This window comes from Canis aureus, chromosome 18, assembly GCF_053574225.1.
Source record: "Canis aureus isolate CA01 chromosome 18, VMU_Caureus_v.1.0, whole genome shotgun sequence".
NCBI lineage: Eukaryota > Metazoa > Chordata > Mammalia > Carnivora > Canidae > Canis > Canis aureus.
Genome location: NC_135628.1, coordinates 8532284 through 8554600, shown reverse-complemented (window position 1 = coordinate 8554600; position 22317 = coordinate 8532284). Strand labels below are relative to the sequence as shown.

General features: G+C 34.3%; 1 protein-coding gene across 3 annotated transcripts in view; it reads right to left on the bottom strand.

The window, feature by feature from the left end:
• Positions 1-22317, bottom strand: part of SAMTOR (S-adenosylmethionine sensor upstream of mTORC1) — a 92906-nt gene that overhangs the window by 63061 nt on the left and 7528 nt on the right. For all 3 annotated transcript variants that reach the window (XM_077856120.1, XM_077856121.1, XM_077856122.1), the window contains exon 2: positions 14091-14232. In XM_077856120.1, the coding sequence (XP_077712246.1) occupies positions 14091-14232 (142 nt within the window). The remainder of the gene's footprint in view (positions 1-14090; positions 14233-22317) is intronic.

Sequence of the window (22317 nt, the reverse complement as noted above, 5' to 3'; positions counted from 1 at the left end):
TGTCCATATCCACTGAATTGCACACTAGAATGGGTGCGTTTTATTGTATATAAATTAAACCTCAGTGAGGTTGATAAAAAATGTAGACTTTACAATGTTGGAATGAATACTAAAAATAATGCCTCTACAATATGTAACATTTCACTAAGGCATGAAACATAAGAATCAAGAGCTGCTTAGCTTTCTATTAGTAGCACCATATACAATTGCTGATATTCAAGAATTTTTGAATTACAAAAATTGCAATTTTATATGGTTCAACATCATAATTATCTAGAAACTTGGCAGCAAAATACTTAAAGGCCTAGAATTCCAGATTCTTATAAAATAGCAGTCATTTAAATTCTAATCCTTCTGCATACCGTCCAAAGACAGTATATAGAATATATAGATCTTTCAATATATAGATCTTTCAATGGAGCAAATAAAAACACATATAGTTCATGCCTATGGCATAACTAGGAATCAGAATAGCACTTCATTTAACACGTAATTGGAAAATAAAAATCAGAGGCCAATTGAATTGGCGTTGGAGCCCCTCAAAGCACAGTCTGACGAGTTCTATAAAAAGAGGGTAAGATATGATAGGGTCTTACAACTGCCAAAAAACAGATTAACACCAGCTAAGATATACTACCCAAGAGAGGGATCTAACTCTGAGTGGGGAAATTTTAAGAAAAGATTTGGGATACTGTGAATCACAGCATTAGCCACTGGAAGGTCAAAAGGACATATACACAGACATATACAAAAGAATCTGTTACCAAAAAGGAGAGCCTTGAAAAGATTCCTTCTCTGGGAGAAAAGAGGCACTTTGAAAAAAGGAGGTATCTTTGGAGGTTTGGTGACAAAGGAAAAAAATGAAGCAATTAAGGATAATAAGCCCACTGACATGTTATGATCTATACATTAAAAAATTGTAAGTCAGACCAAAAGAGGACGATATTTATTAAAGGAACTATACTTTTGTTATTTGTAGCAATCAAGCATGGTTCTTTGGAATTAAAGAACAAAGTAACTCACCCAAACCCCTACCTACCCATCTACAGACACTTCAACATAATAGACAAATACATTAAAAGAGACACTCAATGAACCTGGAAACCAAACAAGGTTCTATTAGAAGGGAAGAAAAAATAATCAGAACTTTTCAGCAAATGAAAATTCTCAAAAAGAGAACCAAAAACAGCCATAAAAGAAAAAAAAAACCTGTCACATTTCATTATTAATTACATATAATTGAGGAAGCAACTGCAGATATGAACATTTCAAATTTGAAATAAAAACTGAGAACAAAAAGGAATAAACAATGGAGAGATAGAAGATGCAATATTGTCATGAGGTTGGTTCTTCCCAAATTTATCTACAGATGCACTACAATCCCAATCAAAAATCACAGCAAATTATTTTGGGGATACCAACAAACTAATTTTAAAGTTTATATGGAGAGGCAAAAGACCCAGAATAGTCAATACAATATTGAAGAAGAACAAAGTTGGAGAACTGACACTATCTGACTTCCTATAACCTACTATAAAGTTATAGTGATCAGAAATGTGTGATGTTGGTGAAAGAATGGGCAACTAGACCCATGGAACAAAACAGTATAGCAACCAACCCACACAAATATATTCAATTGATTTTTAATAAAAGAGCCAAGACAATACAATGGGGTAAAGAGAGTCTTTTCATCAAATGGTGCTGGGATGGTAACTACATACTAAAAATGATCCTAAACACAGATATTACACCCTTCACAATAATTAACTCAAAATGGATCATAGTAAAACACAAAACTCTAAAACTATTAAAGAGTTTTATAAATTTCCTAGAAGAAAATCTAGAAAATAAATTTCTAGAAGAAACCCAAAACCTTGGGTTTGGCAATGCCTCTTCTGATACAACACCAAAGTCAAGATTCATGAAAAAAAGAATTGAGAAGCTAGACTCCATTAAAATTAAAAACTGCTATGTGAGAGGGAATGAGAAGACAAGCCACAGACTGGGAGAAAATACTTGCAAAAGACATAGCTGATAAAGGACTGTTATCTGAAATATACAGAGAACTCTTAAAACTTAACAATAAGAAAACAAACGACTCAGTTTAAAAACAAGCAAAAATACTGACTCACCAAATAAGATACACCAAATAAGATACCATATAAGCATATGAAAAGATGCTCCAGGTCATATGTCATAAGGGAAATGCAAATTAAAATAGCAATATACTACTACACACTAATAGCATAGCCAAAATCCTGAACATCAAAACCACCAACTGTTGGTAAAGATGTGGGGTAACAAGAACTCTCAATCATTGCTAATGGGAAAAAGAGAGAAAGTTGCTTTGGAAGACAATGTAGCAGTTTCCTACAAAAAGTAAACACACTTTTACCATATAATCCTGCAATCACACTCCTTGATATTTGCCCCCCAAAATGAAAACTCACTTCTACACAAAAACCTGCATATGAATGTTTACAGCATTTTATTCATAATTGCCCAAACTTGGAAGCAATCAACATGTCCTTTTGCAAGTGAATAAAGAACTTTGGTATATCAAGACAATGGATTATTACTTGGTGCTAAAAAGAAATGAGCTATTGAGCCATGAAAAGACATCAAGGAATCTTAAATGCATATTAAGTGAAAGATGTTAATCTGAAAAGGTTATATACTGTGATTCCAACTGGATGACATTCTAGAAAAGGCAGAACTACGGAAAGAGTAAAAACGTCCATGATTGTCAAGGGTATGGGGAAAGACAGAATGTGCAGATAAAGCAGAGAGGATTTTTAGGGAAATGAAACTATTCTGTGTGATACTATAATAATGAATACTTGTCATTATACATTTGTCAAAATCCACAGAATATATAACATCAAAAGCAAACCCTAATGCAAACAAACTATGGACTTTGGATGATAATAATGTGTCAATGTAGTTCATCAATTACAAACTTATCACTCTTGGTGGATGTTGCCAGTGGAGGATACTGTGCATGTGTGTGGCCAGGGTGTATATGGGCATTGTACTTTCTGCTCAGTATTGCTGTGAACCTAAAACCACACTAAAAAAATAAAGTCTACTTGAAAGGGAAAAAAAATCCAGTTCAGAATAGATACCATGTGCCTTCTGATGCAATACACTAAGAACACAGTATCACCTATGTAATATTCCTGCTAATATGCTTCATTTCAATCTAATTACAAATAAACCATGCAAATCCAAATTGAGAGTCTATTAAACTTTGTAAAATGTCCATGTCATAAAAGATAAAAGAAAGAGAGAGAGAGAGAGAATTCCACATATGAGTGAAATCATATGATATATATCTTTTCTGACTTACTTTCTTTAACTACAGAGAACAAACTGAGGGTTGCTGGAGGGGAGGTGGGCAGGGGGATAGGCTAAATGGGTGATGGGTGGGGTGCCCGGGTAGCTCAGTCAGTTAAGCATCTGACTTCTGCTCAGGTCATAATCTCAGGGTCCTGGAATCAAGCCCCATGTCAACTGCCCACTCAGCAGGAAGTCTACTTCAGGATTCTCTCTCTCCCTCTGCTCCTCCCTCAGCATGCTCTCACACTCTAAAATAAATAAATTTTTATGGGATGCCTAGGTAGCTCAGTTGGTTAAGTGTCTGCCTTAGGCTCAGGTCAAAATCTCAAGATCGAGCCCCACATTGGGCTCTCTGCTCTGTTTCTCCCTCTGCCTCTGTGTGTGCTCTCTTTCTCTCAAATAGATAAAATCTTTTTTAAAAAATTAAATACATAAATAAATCTTAAAAACTTATTCTTTAAAAAATAAAATAAATGGGAGATGGGTAGTAGGAGGGCACTTGTGACAAGCACTGGGTGTTAAATTTAAGTGATAAATCACTAAATTCTATTTCTGCAACTAATATTACACTAAATGCTAACTAACTAGAATTTACATAAAAACTTGAAACAAAAAAGAAAGAGAAAAAAGGGAGTTAGAGAATTTGCTCAACTAAGTGTAATGATACACCCTGAAGTATTCAGGAATGAAAGTCTTGTGATTTCTGCAACTGACTCCCATACAATTCAGCAGAAAGCAAAGGGAAAAGAAGGGGGAGGGGCTGCAGAGAAAATGGAAAGAAGATACAAAATAAGACTAAAATAATTTTTTTTCAGAAGCTGAAGGAAAGAAAGTATGAGCCAAGAATTTTTATCTGGCCAAGCTGTGGATTTTGTAACAAAGCTATAGAAAAACAGCTTTTGGTATGTCAGAACTCAGGGAACATCACAGTTGGAAGCATTTACTTCTGGAAGATGAACTTCATCCATGAGATGATTGAGAAAGGCTGGTGAAGAGATTGGTAATGAATAAAAAAGGGAAACTTTTTAATACTGAAGGCCACAATTTCCAAAGAATATGTAACAGTTAGGAATATTTGTGTGCCATTTATCAGAGCAGCCATATTCATAAAGCAGAAACTCCATGAGGTGCATGAAGAAACAGACATAACTAACAATAGAGAACTTTAGTATACAACACAATCAAGTGAATAAATACTAGGCAAAATTAGAGAAGCTGGAGAGAGTAGAATAAAATTTATCTTATCTAGGTAACAAACTTTGCTTTCTAATAGCGTATAGCTTCTTTTCAAACGCACATGGAATATTCACAAGAATTACCAATATGCGTGTATTATGTCATGAAGAAAATCACAGCAAGAGCCACAGAAAAAATTACAGATGAAATCATCCAGTCACAATGCAATAAAAGTAGAAGAAAATGAAACAAAAAATCTTTCACCTATAAATTTAAATCCATTAATATAACTCACTATATTTACAAATTTAAAGAGGAAACTCATATTCATTTCCATAGATGCTGAAAGGACACTCAACAAAATTCAACACTTATTCCTAATAAAAACACTCAGTAGGGGAGCCCGGGTGGCTCAGCAGTTTAGCGCCACCTTCAGCCCAGGGCATGATCCTGGAGACCTGGAATCGAGTCCCACGTCAGGCTCCCTGCATGGAGCCTGCTTCTCCCTCTGCCTGTGTCTCTGCCTCTCTCTCTATGTGTCTCTCATGAATAAATAAATAAAATCTTTAAAAAAAAACACTCAGTAAAATAAGAATTGGTGAATATTACCTAATAGTAGAATTATACATATAGATTAGCCCCAAAGCCAGCAATATTTTAAGTGGGCACACACCACACACACGTTATTGCTAAGTGAAAAAAGGCACAGCTATGTAACAGACAAGAGAAAGAGTATTAGTCAAAAGAATTGGAGAGAAAGAAATAAAACTCTGTATATATTCATAGATGAGTTTACCTGGACAACCCAAAAGAATCAATCAGAAACCAATACTAACAGTACAAGAATTCACTAAAACAAGATGTAAAACATAGAAAAATCAGAAGCCCCTCTCTATATACAATATACCTATATTATACACACATATATTAGTAATCTGTCTGAATATATAAAGGAAGATCACATGTACAACAGCAAGAAAAATATAAAATACCTAGGAATAAATATAACATGAAATACACATAACCAGTGTTCAGAAAACCTTACAATACTATTGAACAACTCAAAAGCAGACTGGGAACAAATGGAAAGATCTATACCTTTTTCATGGACATGATGATTCAACATTACAAAGATGTCAGTTTTCTCCAGTTATTAAAAAACTTAATGTAAATCCAATAAAAACACAAACTTTTACAGATTTAATTAGACCAACTGGTTCTAAAATACTTATGGGGGGAAAAAAAGAACAGCCAAGAAAACCCTGAGAAAAGAGCAGGTGGTGGGGTAGGGGGAAGATGTTATAGAATAACATGACAGAGACAATGAAACAAAAAGCCCTAAAACAGAACCAACTATAGCATATAGTTGGCCAACCTGGCATAATGTCATGTCAAATCACTGCAGAAAAGGGAGACTTTTTCATAAATAATATTGGGGGAAATGGATAATTACTTGGGAGGGAAAGTTCGATCTATCCTTCCCAACACACACCAGAATGAATTCCAAACAGGTCAGAGAGCTAAACGTAAAAAAAATGATATCATCCAAGTACTAGAAGAAACCTAGTGAGTAAATGAGTGAATTACTATTAGGAATTCTTATAGTCTGGCAATCAGGAGAGCTTTTGTAAAGACAACTGAAATCTGGAATCAATAAAAGAGGTATATATCTGATTACATAAAAACAAAGTCTTCTACATGGCAAAACAAAATCCTGCATGGCAAAGACATAAACAGTCAAAGAAAAAGGGCATATATCTGTAAATCATATAAAAAACTATGAAAAAATCAAGATATAAGAAACCAAAAACCAATGGGGAAAAAAAATCAAAATATGAACACATAACTCACCAAAAAAGGGCAAATCATTTTTAAATATATGAAAACATACTAACCTCACTCACAAGAGAAAACAAAACCATGGATACCAGTTCCCACATATCGAACTGGCAAAACTTTAAAAGGTAGGTGAGATTGTGAAGAAACAGATATTATTGTTTTTTGCTGGTGGAATTGTAAAATAGTTTAACCTTATCTAAGGTTATCTACAATGATTTGACAATATCTAACAAAATCACATATATATTTACTCTTTTACCCTGCAATTCCATATACAGTATTCTACAAATACACAATGCCAAAAATTCAAAATGAATATGCACCAGGTTATCTCCATTATAGTACTATTTGTAAAAGGAAAAACTTGTAAATACCTTATTAGAATGAGGAAGATATCTATATACCTATGATTGGTTAATTTATGTTGTCAACTTGACTGGGCCAAAGGGGTACCTGGATATCTGGCCAAACATGAGTGTTTCTGTGAGGATGTTTCTGAATGAGATTAACATTTAAATTAGTAAACTGAGTAAAGCAGACTGTCCTTCACAATGAGGGTGGGCCTCATCCAATCACTTGAAGGTCTGTGTAGAACCAAAGACTGACCCTCCCCAGAGTATGAAAGACTCCTCCTGCCTGACTGCCTTTGAATGGGGACACTGAATTTTTCCTGCCTTCAGAGTCAAACTGAGACATCAGCACTTCCTAGGCCTCAAGCCTACCAGCTTTAGGACTGGAACTACACCACTGATTCCCCTGGGTCCCCAGCATGTCAACTCATTCTGCAGATCTTGGGACTTGTCAACCTTCATAAGCACGGGAGCCAACTCTCTGGAGAAAACTGACCAATACGATGCCAAACAGTGATCTCTAAGACATATAACATGTCCCACTTGAACATAGACAAGAACAGGTGGATACGTGTGTGTATATGGATATGGTTAATTCTGAAAAACAAAACAAAACAGGATAAAACAAGAAACAAATGAAGAAAATGGATGGGAGCCTTTTCTGAATACAACTTTTTATAAAGTCTTGATTTCTGAACCATGTAAATATTTTATAATATTTACATTCCGACAAATTAAAATAGGGGGGAAAAAACAATAAAATGAAAGTGAACAAAACCCTATATAAAAGAACTGTTTCAAGTAATTTTTAAAAAGTTATCTTGATCCTTAGTGGGATATGTTCCAAATTCAAAAGAAGTTCAAAGAAATTTTAAATTTCATCCAGTTTACTGTTAAAGTAAAAATGGCATTGTAATTTTCTAATCATTTTATGTGAACTGTAGAACAAAGCAAGTATATTAATGTTATTCAGAACTAAGTCCTTCAGCACATCTAGTACCCAGATCTTAATTTAATTTCTAAATGCTATTTTCCACTAAAAGAACTCTGTGAAGAAATAGTTTGATTCTAAGTCTTGGACAGCAAAAGTAAAGGCTCATTTTGTACTAGATAGTAAGAAAGTGCTCATAGGCCATGTCAGAACACAGAAGCTAGCTTTGAAGCTATCTATAGAATAATTTGAACATCCTCTCCTCCCCTCAAAAAAAAATATAATAAAGACTGGTGGAAAGACTGAATAAATAACAATGCAGGAGGCTACAGTGATATCCCAAACATTTTTAAAACCTCAAAACCAAAAAACTTACTTGTCACAATTGGAACTAATACACCAATTTCTTAATTGTGAAAATTGCTAAACAGAAAGAATTAGGTATACGTATATGTTTATTTTTACCCAGCCTTTCTGGTGAACATGTAATCATTCCCTGTTCATAAAGAAAAGCTTTTATTTATAGAAGCTAGCAAGCACAAAGAATGATACAATTTGAAAAATCATTTTGCAACCCCAAATTAAACAGTGTATTTAATAAACAGAAGTAAACTTGTTAGCTAAAAGACTCAGGAGACAGGACTGATCCACAGGCCAAAATGTCACTCTACACATTGCTTGCTAATTGCAAAGGGAAAACATAAGTTTATAATGGGAGGATCACCCTAACCAAATGGCAAAATTTAGTATCTCTACTGGTAGAATAACCTGATGATAAGAACCTGCTAATGTAAGCAATAAGAAGTGTGCAGGTTCACCTCACAGATATTTTGGTAAAAATAATGTTAACCGAATCGACACTTTAGATCCCAATTTTAAATTATAAGAAATAAAGGAGACTGAAAAAGTAGTTAAATGGCTCCATGAGAAAACAATCAAATAAATCTAAAATACAAAACACAAAGTTAGTTTTGGTTTAGGATACAGACAAATACAACAGGCCCCTGGTTATGCTGTTAATAGGGGAAAAGGGACTATACAATCGAAAAACAGTGTTTTAAAAAGAAATCAAGAGAGCTGATGATACAAAAGGTCTAAAGGAACTAAAGAAAGGCCTAGATGAGAAGAGATCACAGGCACTTTGTACATTTGTTGAGAAGGTACATGGGCAGCAAAAGATCAAGTCTTCCATAGTAGAGGCGTTTTGTTTGATTAAAGAGAAACCGGCAGAGCTTTCAGTGGTTGCTTAGAATGGTGTGACAGACTGGAATCTTTAAGAAACCCAAACGTAGAGATGCTCTCCTTGTTCCATTACTGCATCCCTCCTGCCTCCTATAGGTCTTGATTCTGAAATATGAAAAAGGCAGTAGGGGCAGCACTAGAGGCTCAGAGTGGGACTAAAAAGCAGAGAAATTCTTTGCACTTTTCTAAGGTCCCAGAGTCTTGCTCGACTGTAATATACATAAAACAGGACTCACTCTCAAAGCAGTTGAAGCCAGAGGTGAAATCAAACTATGTAATCGAGTTTCAACTCAGCTTAACCCCTGATGGATCAAAGTGTCAGCCTCTCATCCTAGCAGCCTGCTGGGGGGGGGGGGGGGGGGGGTTGATTATGCCCTCTCTAGGGAAAACTAGTATTTATGCCAGTCTCTTCTAAACACAGTGCTAGTGTGTGTATACATCTTTTTTAAATTATCAGACATACAATGAAGCAAGAAAAAATTGATCAATAATCAAAAGAAAAAACAGCCAAAAGAAACAGATCTAGATAAAACATATATTGGAATAAACAGACAAGGACTTTAAAATAATTATTATAATTCTTTTTAATTCAGAAAAAGATTAACTCAATAGAACTTCAACAGAAAAATTAAATCTCTAAAGATGAGCCAAATAATTATTATACAAAAATTGAGAAAAATGATTATCTTGAAAATATCTCTTGGTAACTGTTAGAACAAAAAGCCAAGAAGAAAAATCAGTAAGGATATACAGATTCTTTGAACAGTACTATTAACCATCTTGAAACCAAGAACCACAAAATACAGAATGTGGGATATTTTACAGTTAAACTGACATTTCTCTAAAAACTCAATGTTATGGAAAACAAAAATGAGAACCTAAAGAAATGTAACCACCAAATGCTATGCATAAGTCCTGACTGGATTTAGAAAAAGAAATTACAAGGACATTTTGAGAACAATAAAAAAAAACCCTGAATTTTTGAACTAAATATTTTAGGAAATGGGAAAATTGCTGTTAATTATAATGTGTTGATGGTACTGTGGTTATGCAGAAGAATGTCCTTATTCTTAGGAGATGTGTGGGGATGAAATGTCATGTTATCTCCAATTTACTTGCAAATGGTTCAGGAAACAATGTGTTTCTCTATGTGTACAAAGAGAAAAAGCAAATTCCTTTACTAAATATACAACTATACCTTTGTATTGTGTTTTGTTTCTAGTTTTTAGTGTTTCATACTATAAATCAAATTTTATTTTATTTTATTTTTTGAAGGAAAACATGTAGAATTCTTCAAGCTAAACAGCCAATAAAATCTTAGAAAAGTAATGTCAGGCAGGTTTATCTCACATACCAAATTCCTATAAAGTTTTTTTTTTTTTTTAAGTTTTAAGTATAACTGGAAAAAAATTTTGTCAAACCCTTTTTATTTTTATTTTTTTTAAGATTTTATTTATTGGGGATCCTTGGGTGGCTCGGTGGTTTTAGTGCCTGCCTTTGGCGCTGAGCATCTGATCCTGGAGTCCTGGGATCGAGTCCCACGTCGGGCTCCCTGCATGGAGCCTGCTTCTCCCTCTGCCTGTGTCTCTGCCTCTCTCTCTCTCTCTCTCTCTCTCTCTCTCAGGGCGAGGGAAAGCAGGCTCCATGCACGGAGCCCGACGTGGGACTGGATCCCCAGACTCCAGGATCACACCCTGGGCCAAAGGCAGGCGCTAAAGCTTAACCGCTGAGCCACCCAGGCTTTTCTGTCAAACCCTTTTTAAAGCCCACTTTAGCTTTCAAATTACCATTGCTTTCCTAGAATTATCAACAGAGAAAGGAATTATATAAAATACAAGTTAAAATTATAGATAAATCAAGTTTCAAAATTCAATATTGTTTTGAAGCCTTTTCCCTCAAGCTAGTTTTAAGTTTAAAGACATTATAAAACTCCTCATGGATTATTTCCCATAGTAAAATTAGTTTATGATATTTTGCCACTGTTCTTTTTTAGCAGTTTGACCTAAATTCTGATGAATGTTCCTTTTCAGCAGTTTGACCTAAAAATGACCTCTTTCAAAATGCATGTAGATATGTTAACTATTGATAAAATCCACAAATCTAAGAAAAAAGAAAGAAGAGTGAAGTGTGAAGTAGATTCATTATTCAAGGAAGGTACAAGCAAATGCTCCTACGAGAATGCTACCTATCAAAGTCCTTTTAAGAAAAAAAAGTCTGAGAGCTTGCTTGGTGTATTTGAATATTAATTTTATTTATTTATTTATTTTTAAGATTTTATTTATTTATTCATGAGAGACAGAGAGAGAGAGAGGTAGAGACACAGGCAGAGGGAGAAGCAGGCTCCATGCAGGGAGCCTGACCTGGGACTCGATCCTGGGTCTCCAGGATCACACCCGGGGCTACAGGTGGTGCCAAACCACTGCCCCACTGGGGCTGCCCTGAATATTAATTTTAAAGCAATACTGCTAAAAGCCAAGAATGATGGTCTTAAATAGCGATGGTGCTGATTTCCTGACTGGATTACATTATTACTCCATGTATAAGGCAAATATTTGGTTCAGTAGTAGATCTCATTTTGTGTTTCTTAGCTTGAGAGACAAAATGTACATTTTGTATAAGTCAGATTTATACAACCATTTCCTTTCCAGAACCAAACAAAAAACACCAAACATTTTAATTTTAAGCATTATATTTCCTACTATTCTGGCTTGTTCTCCAGCTCCACAATTCTTGGGGTACACAATTCATGGGTGATAAATACCACCTTTTCACTCTCCCTCCACCAACTCATATTTTCAACTCTGTACTTACATATCATTATAACCACAATACACACACCATCATTTCCCTCTTTCCTCAGGAGTCATTATACTTTGAGCATTAATCTTATGATACTAATGTTCTATCCACTTTCTCACTCGCCAAGAAAACTGTTTCCCTATAACTCTGTACATCAATTATTACATTAGCTTCTTAACTGGTTTCTTTACTTACACCCTCCCCTTCCTACAGCAATTAAGTCTTAAGAATTTTTGACACATTATAAAAAGTTAACAAAATCCTGCTAATCTTCTTAAAATATCCAATGACTCATTCACACAAAATAAAAGCCAATGTCTTTACAATGGTTTACAAGACCCTACACAATCTAGCCGTTCATTATCCTTTTTTTTTTTTTTTTTAAGATTTTATTTATTTATTCATGAGACACATAGAGAGAGAGGCAGAGGCACAGGCAGAGGGAGAAGCAGGCTCCCTTTGGGGAGCCTCATGCAGGACCTGGATCCCAGGATCCCAGGATCCCAGGATTATGCCCTGAGCCAAAGGCAGACGCTCAATCACTGAGCAACCCAGGCGTCCCACTGTTCATTATTTTCTACTACTCTTCTTCCCCTCACGTTTTGCTCTAGCCACAATGGTCTCCTTACTGTTTCAGAAACATGCCAGCATAGTCCTACCTCAAAACCTTTGGACTTGTAAGGCTTGTTCTTTCACTTTTTTCATGTTTTTTGCACATCTCACTTCAGTGAGGCCTACCCTGTCTACCCTACTTAAAATAGTTTTATTTTTGCTTGCTTCATTTATCTCATGGCACCGACTATTATTGGATTTAGCATGTTATTTATGTATTGTTTCTTGCCTCTAAATTCTATCATGTAATAAACTATAAGAGAACAAAGATTTTGTTCAGCTGATTATGGTACTCCCAGTGCCTATGATGTGACTAGTACACAGTAGACAATCATTAAAAATTATTTATTAAATGAATAAGTAAAATAACTAAATTAAATACAATCTTCCCCCTGGATTATTTGTTGAATGAGCGAAATATGCATTACCACATAGCTTTTAAATGAGATTAAAACAGAAATTTTAGATTAAAATAACTGCAATGAAATGTAAACCAGAAGTTATCATAAATTTATTGTCCACATAGAAAGCTAATACTTTGTTTTCTGGGAATTCATTATTATTATTATTTTATGTATTTACTTTTTAGAGAGAGAGGAAAAAAGAGAGAGAGAGAGAAAAGAGAGATAAAGGGCAGAGGGAGAAAAGGAGAGAGAATCCTAAGCAGGTTCCATGTCCAGGGTAGAGCCCCCGGGGCCCTATCTCACAACCCTGAGATCATGACCTGAGCCAAAACCAAGAATCTAAGGGACTGAGCCACCCAACCACCCCTGGGAATTCATTTTTAAATTCAGTCAATATACATATCCATTCTTCTAATTTTACAACCTTGAGAGAACTGACCAGCAGTATTTCATTTTCTGATATTTTAAATATTAGAAATATACTATGAGAAAATAAACATTATCCAAAGTAAATTTAAGTGATGGAATGCTCTGAATTACACATCCAAAATTCAGGATTTTAACACCTTTAATGTTTTCAAATTTTAAATTATAAAGTATTCACTTTTATTTGAATCCAAATATGGATAATTATGAAAACAAATTTCTATACTATAACTTATTTATGAAGAGTCAAGTGTTAAAAATTCATATTTTAGGGACACCTGGGTGGCTCAGCAGTTGAGCATCAGCCTTCGGCTCCGAGTGTGATCCTGAGTCCTGCATTGGACTCCCAGAGAGAAGCCTGCTTCTCCCTCTGCCTATGTCTCTGCCTCTTTCTCTATGTCTCACAAATAAGTAAATAAAATCTTTTTAAAAATAAAAATAAATAAAAAATAAATACTCATATTTTAAATGTATTGGTGTTTAAGTATATGAAATGCATTTAAAGCTATACTTTTATTTTAATACTTTTAAAAAGTCGAAACAAAATTTAAAGTTAGGCCAAAGAAAAACATTTCAATTAAAAAGAAATGAATAGGGGATCCCTGAGTGGCTCAGCGTTTAGCACCTGCCTTTGGCCCAGGGCCTGATCCTGGAGTCCCAGGATGGAGTCCCGCATCAGGCTCCCTGCATGGAGCCTGCTTCTCCCTCTGCCTGTGTCTCTGCTTCTCTGTGTGTCTCTCATGAATAAATAAATAAAAATCTTTTTTTAAAAAAAAGGAATGAATAATATAAACCTAGGGAAAGTGAGTCAAGGGGGAAGAGTTATTTAACACACATTATCTGTTTTAAAACAGTTCTATTTTGGTACAGTGAATAATACAAAGAAAGCATTACTTGGATGTAACAATACAATACATTAGAGTCTAAACAATACATTAGAAATAAAAAATATTAGTTCATAAAAATACTCACCTACAACACCATTCAATACGACCTTCGCCCTCACAAGTTTTTGCCCAATGGTTATCTGCCAAATTTTTCATTGCAACAGCGTATTCACAAAGTGTTTCCTCATCCTCACAATGTTCTCGCCAGATCTTATCAAAATCTCCCACTAAAAACAAGGGAAAAAAATGAATTAACTTCACTTAAAAATATCTCAGGCTTTTAAAAGTTTTTTTCTGCATAATCTGAAATTACTTAAAAATGAGAAAAGCAAAATCATGAAACCAAATTTCATGAGGTTTAAATTTTGTAACTTTAAAACCTTCTTCATGCAAATGGATTATTTTAACTATAGCGATCTGATAAATAAATTTCACCATTTTAAACAGATGGATTTGTGAAGCTGAATGAAACTAATAAGCATAAATAGATATGAGTTATCAGTTTATCAACCAAAAACACACAGGTAGGGGACCATTATGGCTGGGCATAATGATTGAAAGCATTAATTATCTTGCTACCCTAGGGCAATGTGACCTTGAAGCACAGAGTAAAGTTACTTAAGCCTGCTTCTTGCCTGTTATTTTCTTGGATCTCTACATACTTAACAGTTTCCTATATTAAAAAGGGGTTGATAGGTGAGATGGAAACATAAATTAGCAAGCAATTTAAATATATTTACTCACTCTGATGTGCTCCTGATATACTGTACTTTAAAAAATTGTAATCCTAGGGTAAAAATGTTGCTAGAGAAATTACTTTGGAAGCCTCTCCAAAGTTTTAAGACTTTATAAAATGTTCCGAATAAAAGCTGAAAGCTGACTATATTATCTGGCCACCACCTTTTAAAAACATTAAATCAGTCACCATTTTTAATATGAAATCTGAAACAGCAATATGAGTTCTCATAAAGAATGGAATAAGAATGCTACAGTCAAATAAATGACATTAACATAATTTTAAGGGTAAGAGGATAAACAAAAATTATCAAGGTAGCTTCACTCAAAGTCCTTAGACATAAGATTTAGGTTTTCTTGCCTCATGTTCAAATGTAGGCAAGTTGTTTCGTGACAGAATAAACTTAAAGACATAAATAAAACAGCCAAATTTGAAGATGATAAAGTTATACTCAAATTCTCTCCCCAGGTAAAGATATTAAGATTCTAGTATTTAAGAGGTGTTTGTTTTTTTTTTAAACACAGAAAAAGAATTATAACAAGTTCAAATATATCAAGACTTACTCAAAATTTGAAAAATTTTATTATTATAAGCACAGAGTCCAACAAGGACTGAGTTGACTAGCCCTTTAGTTTGACTAAATTAAGAAACAATAATAAAGGTACATACATGCCCTCACACATATTGTTAAAATGAGTATATATCAAAGTCTCAACCTTGACCTGAATACCAGTTATAAACCCAAAGGGATGAAGGGTTCTCTTTGGGGGGTTTATATATTTACAAAACAATACTTTCATTAAGTAATAATAGAGCTCTCAATCTATTATACAGTGGATTAGCAATAACTGTCCACTAAAGCAAGCAGGCAAACATATTTCCTAAATTCTCAAAAACTCCTTAGTTTTAGCAACATCTTTCAGATGTAGTTATTTAACAACTCTAAATAGAACTACAAGAAGTCTTTAAAAAAATATTTGATTAATAATACATTAATAAACCTATGATGGTTCCTAACACTGTTCGTGACCGTATTCATCAGACTTGATATCAAATGGTTCATCAAGGTATAGCATCATTTTAAAGATGCTTTATTTATCGTTTATTAAGATGGATGTCTTCAATTCTGAAAGGCCTTTTGTTCAAACATGCAAGTTTCACTGTCCTATTAATATACATATTATAAATAAACATGTAAAATTACTACTTTGTTGGTAATAAGAATCACTCGAATAAAAAGTTGTATGGTCAAATATATTTGGTAAAAGCTATGTTTAACATATTTAAACAGATTTCCTTTCCGTAAGACTTTTTAGTTTAGATTCTACAGAAGATAAAACATAAGACAAAGACCTGGGTACAAGTGGTTTATCTGGGAAAGAATCTTAGGATACAGAAGTAGGGGAGTGGGGAGAATGAGCCAAGGCGGGGAAAAAATGATAATAGAAAGGTGCATTATTGAGTTTAGCACTATGAGCAAGAGCATATGAATGCCTCTGGAATTGTGTACCTAAAAGACAGGAGGCTGGGACATTTTATGCATCAGCTATGAGCCCAATTAACTGAGAGTTGCTGAGAACTGTTGAGAACCTGTACTTCTAGTTTGCACTTAGACAATGAATAAGGAAGGGGAACATCCCTAGCAGGCTCCAGCAGTGTTGAAGAAAGGCAGAGAGCAGGAAAGAAAGCAGTACTCATCTGAAGTGCAACTTTGTTAGGTCTGCATACCTCTGAGCTCACACTGTCCACAGCAGCAAAGACCAAGGTTAAGTTATGTGGGGCACCAAAAGCATCTAATACAACTCTATGTCACTGTATTCTGTGAAATTCAATCTATTCTATAATTATTTTATCAGCTATGAGATGCAAAGACAACTGCATATACACAGAAACCTACTGCCCTTCAGCTTTTAAGACCTCTAGTATTTCACATTCAATAAAATTTTTTATGCATACTATCAATTTCTTGTAGATTTGAAGCTTACTATCTGCTCCACTGAAGTTTTGAGGAAGGATTCAAATTTTGTCCGTAAGCCTATTCAACTCAAATGGTTTGAAGAAAACTTCCAACTTAATGTCCTCACTCACATTTAAGTCTCCAAACTCTCTCCAAGTATGCTGATACTGAAATTGATGTGTGATTAGTAAAGTGTAGTACACTTATATATAATCGGACTAAACAATATGATTGTATATATTTTTCATTCTTTCAATGGATTTGCCGGGGGAAAAAAAAAAACTCTATGTCAAATGCTACCCAAAATAACAAAGTTAATGAGCTAGCACAGGCAATCAAAGAAAGGGAAGAAGATATGTAATAAAATGTGGATGCTCTAATGAACATGCTATGTTCCCCATGTCTATGTAAGGCATCGTGGACCCAGAACATTTAAATTATATACAAGAATGTATCAAACCCTGTCTGCTAAGAATACCCTATGTTAAATGGTAGTTACAAAGTTGAACAAAAAACATAGTTAACCTCCAGTTATGAGAAAATTCCACTTTTCATAACACTCTTGAAAGCTTATTATTTTTTAAACAAAGTTATTAAACAAAAATAGAATGGGAAAATTCAGATTTTTTTCCCCATAACAGTACGTTATTTGTTTTAACAGTATTCAAAATAATGGTATTTATCACATAAGTAAAATATTTTCTTTTTTAAAGGGATTTTATTTATTTATTCATGAAAGACACAGAAAAAGGCAGAGACGTAGGCAGAGGGAGAAGCAGGCTCCAGGCAGGGAGCCTGATGTGGGACTCGATCCTGAGACCGCGGATCACGCCCTGAGCCAGGGGCAGGTGCTCAACTGCTGAGCCATCCAGGCGTCCCAAGCAAAATATTTTCAAAATAATTTTTATGATTTGGTTCTAAATGCCAAAACCAGTTAAGGTTGACCAGTGCCCAGTGTATATATATAACCAAAAACTTCTGCTAACTTGGTCAAAATGCATACACAAAAAATGCTAAAACTTGATTCTAGGACAGCCCCGGTGGCTCAGCGGTTGGCGCCTGCCTTCAGCCCAGGGTGGGATCCTGGAGACCCAGGATCGAGTCCCGTGTCAGGCTCCCTGCATGGAGTCTGCTTCTCCCTCTGCCTGTGTCTCTGCCTCTCTCTATTGTCTCTCGTGCATAAATAAATAAAATCTTAAAAAAAAACCTTGATTCTAATAATTTTACTTATCATTTAGTAATCAAGTCAACTAACATTTAAAAGATTGTCTTATTTAAAATAATACTTTTTCATTACCAAACAGCAAATCAGGAACTAAGAACTTCCTGAGGTCCACATCAAAGATCTAAGTCAACAGAACCAGAAATCCTTAAGTATTCAAGCTCAATCAATCAGAGCTCTCAATAAATTAGTAATTATTCCTATAATGATTTTACAAGGACTCAAAATCATTGTGATTTATATCTATTTTCTTACTTCTTACAGACAGCCTCTAAAAGCATGATTGTATCTTTAAAAAAAGAGAGAAAGAAACAAAGAGGAGGAAGAGAGAGAAGGAAAGGTCAGTCTCCAATAAATATATACATTTCATTTTGCCCAAAAACAGAGAATTAAAAAATTACTTTTAAAAAGCACAGTTGAAAATATATATGCCCTCTAGCCTAACTTCAAATTAATAGTTAATGAACATTTCATGATCAAACTAAAATAATATAGAGAAGAAATAAGCAATCATTTGTTCAAATACAGTTTTAAAGAGGAACTTAAAGCTCTGCTTAGCCTAAAAGATAAAGTCATCAATTTGCCATTTAAGATTCTAGAACAAAGTTCACATTAACATGCTCTCTATTTATTATATGCATCTTATATTTAAATTTTTAAAACACTAATTAAAAACTAATTAATAATTTAAAACACAACTGATACCAATTTACATTGTCAAACCAAGTTCAGTAACAGAAATCAATGAACCAAGTTATTTTAAAGATTGGTCCTAATATCAAGACAACATCATAATTATTGACTAAATTCACCTCCACAAATATTATATATTACAACTAAAAGAAAAAAAAAATATGGGCGTGACCCTGGGGTCCATGGATTGAGTCCTGCATCAGGCTCCCTGTGGGGAGCCTGCTTCTTCCTCTGCCTATGTCTCTGCCTCTCTGTGTCTCTCATGAATAAATAAATAAAATAAAATCATAAAAAAAAGAACTACTACTTCCTATGAAAATACAGTAACAACTAAGAAAAAATTAATAGTGCATTAATTCATTAATTCAAAAGACAATTCCATGGAATCTAAAACCAAAACCAAAACCCAAACACAAGCTCATAGATACAGAAAGCAGATTCATGGTTGCTAGAAGTATGGGGTGGGGTATGGGAGAAATGGGTGAAGGGGGTCAAAAGATACAAATTTCCAGTTATAAAGTCATGAGGATGTAAGAAAAAAAGTTCCATTTTTAATAATTTTGTGATTAGTTTAAGATATTACTTTGAGTACAATTGTCTTTGTAACAACCAAGTATAATGGAGTTAAGGAGTTATTCATTTTTGCTTTTACTAAATAACCTCAAGAACAGGTCTACACTCAAGTGGAAGTTGATATGGAATCCATGAAGTTGATACTATTCTTCCTTTTTGAATTAACCTCTCTCCTGCCATTTCTTATAAGCAAATTTCTTTCCTTCAAGCTAAAACTGAATTCACATATTCAAAAGAATTTATCTACTTCTTACTTGATAATCTTCTAATTCCCTACTATATGCATCTGCAATCCTTACATTGTCACTTATTTATATATATTGTCATATTATGATGTCACTATTATATATATTGTCATTTTATTACCATATAATGGTAATTTTCCCATTAGAAAATATAAGTTGAAAGGCAAAGACTATTTTGATTTATAACTTGTATAAGCTATAGGAATTAGTCATGATGCCCCATTAATGGGGGAGAAAGTGTTTAAATTTTTGCCATGCTCAAAAAAGACCAGGAACATCAAAATTACAAATTAAATTAGGTGCCAGAGTAAAATTCAAATTATAGTTGACAACTATCAATGGATAATAGTGATGAAAAAGAAGTAAAATTTGAATACTTCAAAATAGTGTTCTCAAAATTATACTAGAAGCTTAGAAAAACAATAGATCCAATGTTAATTTTCTGGAAAGTTTCTGCTATTTTATACTGATGTATGTATTTTACTTTGTTACTGTCAAAAGAAAAACTTGCAACTGGAAGTGCAGTCATATCCATTAAGTTCTTTGATAACAGTACATATACCTAAGTAAAAATTTGAAAAAAACAAAACAAAATTCAAATGGCATTTTCTACTGAAAGAGAAAAAAACCCAATAGTACTTCTATCTTTTAGGAAAAGCTATAGACTTAAGGATAAATTATTGGTAACAATACTAAATAGGTGAGCTACTTTATGTGGGGGAAAAAAAGATAGATGATGCTAAAGTGCATGCACTTTTACATGCCAGGACCATTTGATGTTTACAAGTATGTCAGAAATAATAGGGGCAGCCCCGGTGGCCCAGTGGTTTAGTGCCTGCCTTTGGCCCAGGGTGTGATCCTGAGGCCTCAGGATCGAGTCCCACATCAGGCTCCCTGCATGGAGCCTGCTTCTCTCTCTGCCTCTCTCTCTCTCTCTCTCTTCCCCCTCCACCCCATGTCTCTCATGAATAAATAAATAAAATCTTTAAAAAATAAAGAAAGAAATAATAATATTTTCTCTTTCACTCTAAAAAGAAATAAAGCATAGAAGATAAGAAATTTTGTTAAATGTAAATCGGAGGCTAATTTAAGGTAAGAATAGTAGGTCATTATTCTTAGTGGTTTACTCCTGTGAGCCATAATACCAAAGATTAACCCTGAACTATTTGGTTCTTACATGGTATAATACAAAAGAAATCACATGATTCCATATACACAAAACTCTAAAAAAAGAAGACAAACTTAGAGTGAGAAGAGCTCAGTGGACATGAAGAGAGGGAGAGAGAGAGACACACACACACACACACACACACACACACACACCTGACTACAAAGGACCTTGAGAAAATTTGGGAAACAAGAGAAATGTTCTGTACCTTGAATGTAGTAATGCTTCATGGGTGTATACATTTGTCAAAACCCACTGAATTATACACTTTAAATAGGTTCAGTTTATTGTACATAAATTGTACCTCAATAAATTTCACTTAAAAAATTATGTGCCATGAGTACAATAAAAGTTACAAAATTTTAAAAAACTGTATTTCATTAAATTTGAGGGTCATCAACTTCTCTAATAAAAACCAATTTGCTTTGAGTATCACAAACAAATCCTGAACTGGTAGAAATTCAGAACTAAAAATTTAATTTTTACTTAGGAATATTACCAAATATGGGCAGTAAGATACATTACTATAGATGACCAGGTTACCAAATTCACATTCCAAGAACCTTTAAAGATCATTTCCTCTAATATGAGGTAAAGAGATAAACCCATGACCAAGTGGAAACAAGTTCAACAGCCATTTTATGGCATTAAAACAAGGTGTTCAAGACCAGACTGTCTCACAAATATGGTTAAACCAGCCTTCTCAGAATTCCTGAGCACTCAATATAGTGACACACCTAAAGGGGAAAATAAAAACATCCAAGGTGTATGGAGTCAAAGCAGCTCCTGAGATTCAAACACAGGAACACCTGAAAACCTGCATCTTAGATCCAACATGCCATGAATAGAGATTTCCCTGAAGAGGGGAAAAACAACAATATTGCAATGTACTAAGGTCAGACCTTTCTTATAAAAACAGAAATACAAGAAGCAAAGGTGGGGCGGGGGGGACAAAAAACTGTTACAGCCATTCCAATACTGAAGAAGACAGAAACTACAGAGCAGTCTAGGTAGAAATTCTAGGAACCAATCTTCAACATCATTGCCTTTAAATACACCCAGGTAATTTAGCTAATGATACCTCTATTATTTCTCAAACCATGTATTTAACAAGTTTAATGCTTCCTATGTTGCAAATACTATTTTAAATACTTCACAAATATTAACACCTTTAATTTTATTTATTTATTTTTCACCTTTAATTTTAATACCAACCCGAGGAGGCAGATATTTTACTGAATGGATAAGGAAACTGAAGTACAGAGAGATTAAGTAAACTTCTCAAGGGTACACATCAAACCTAGCAGTCAAGTGCCAAAGTCCATGCTTCTACCCTCCATACTACCCTGCCTCTCTTTACAAGTTTTTAATTTATGAACTTTCACAGATATGAACAAAGCTTTGCATCAGAGCAAAGTACACTGACTCTACTTGCCACAAACAAATGGTCTTTTGTCAGTCAAATGCAGTTATTTAGTCTCTGCAACTGCATTAATTGTTAGATTTCTGGCAATGGTTTCAACTCTGGCTGCACACTGGAATTACCCAGAAGTTTCATTTAACTGATCAAAAGTGGGAACTGGTTATTTATTTTAATGCTCCCCAGATGAAGCCACTGTGCAACAATGACTCAAAACCACAGGTCTACTGTATGATTGTAAACTCAAATGCCTATTGAAATAATTTACACATCAGTGAGGCTTGGGGCAACCTGAAGA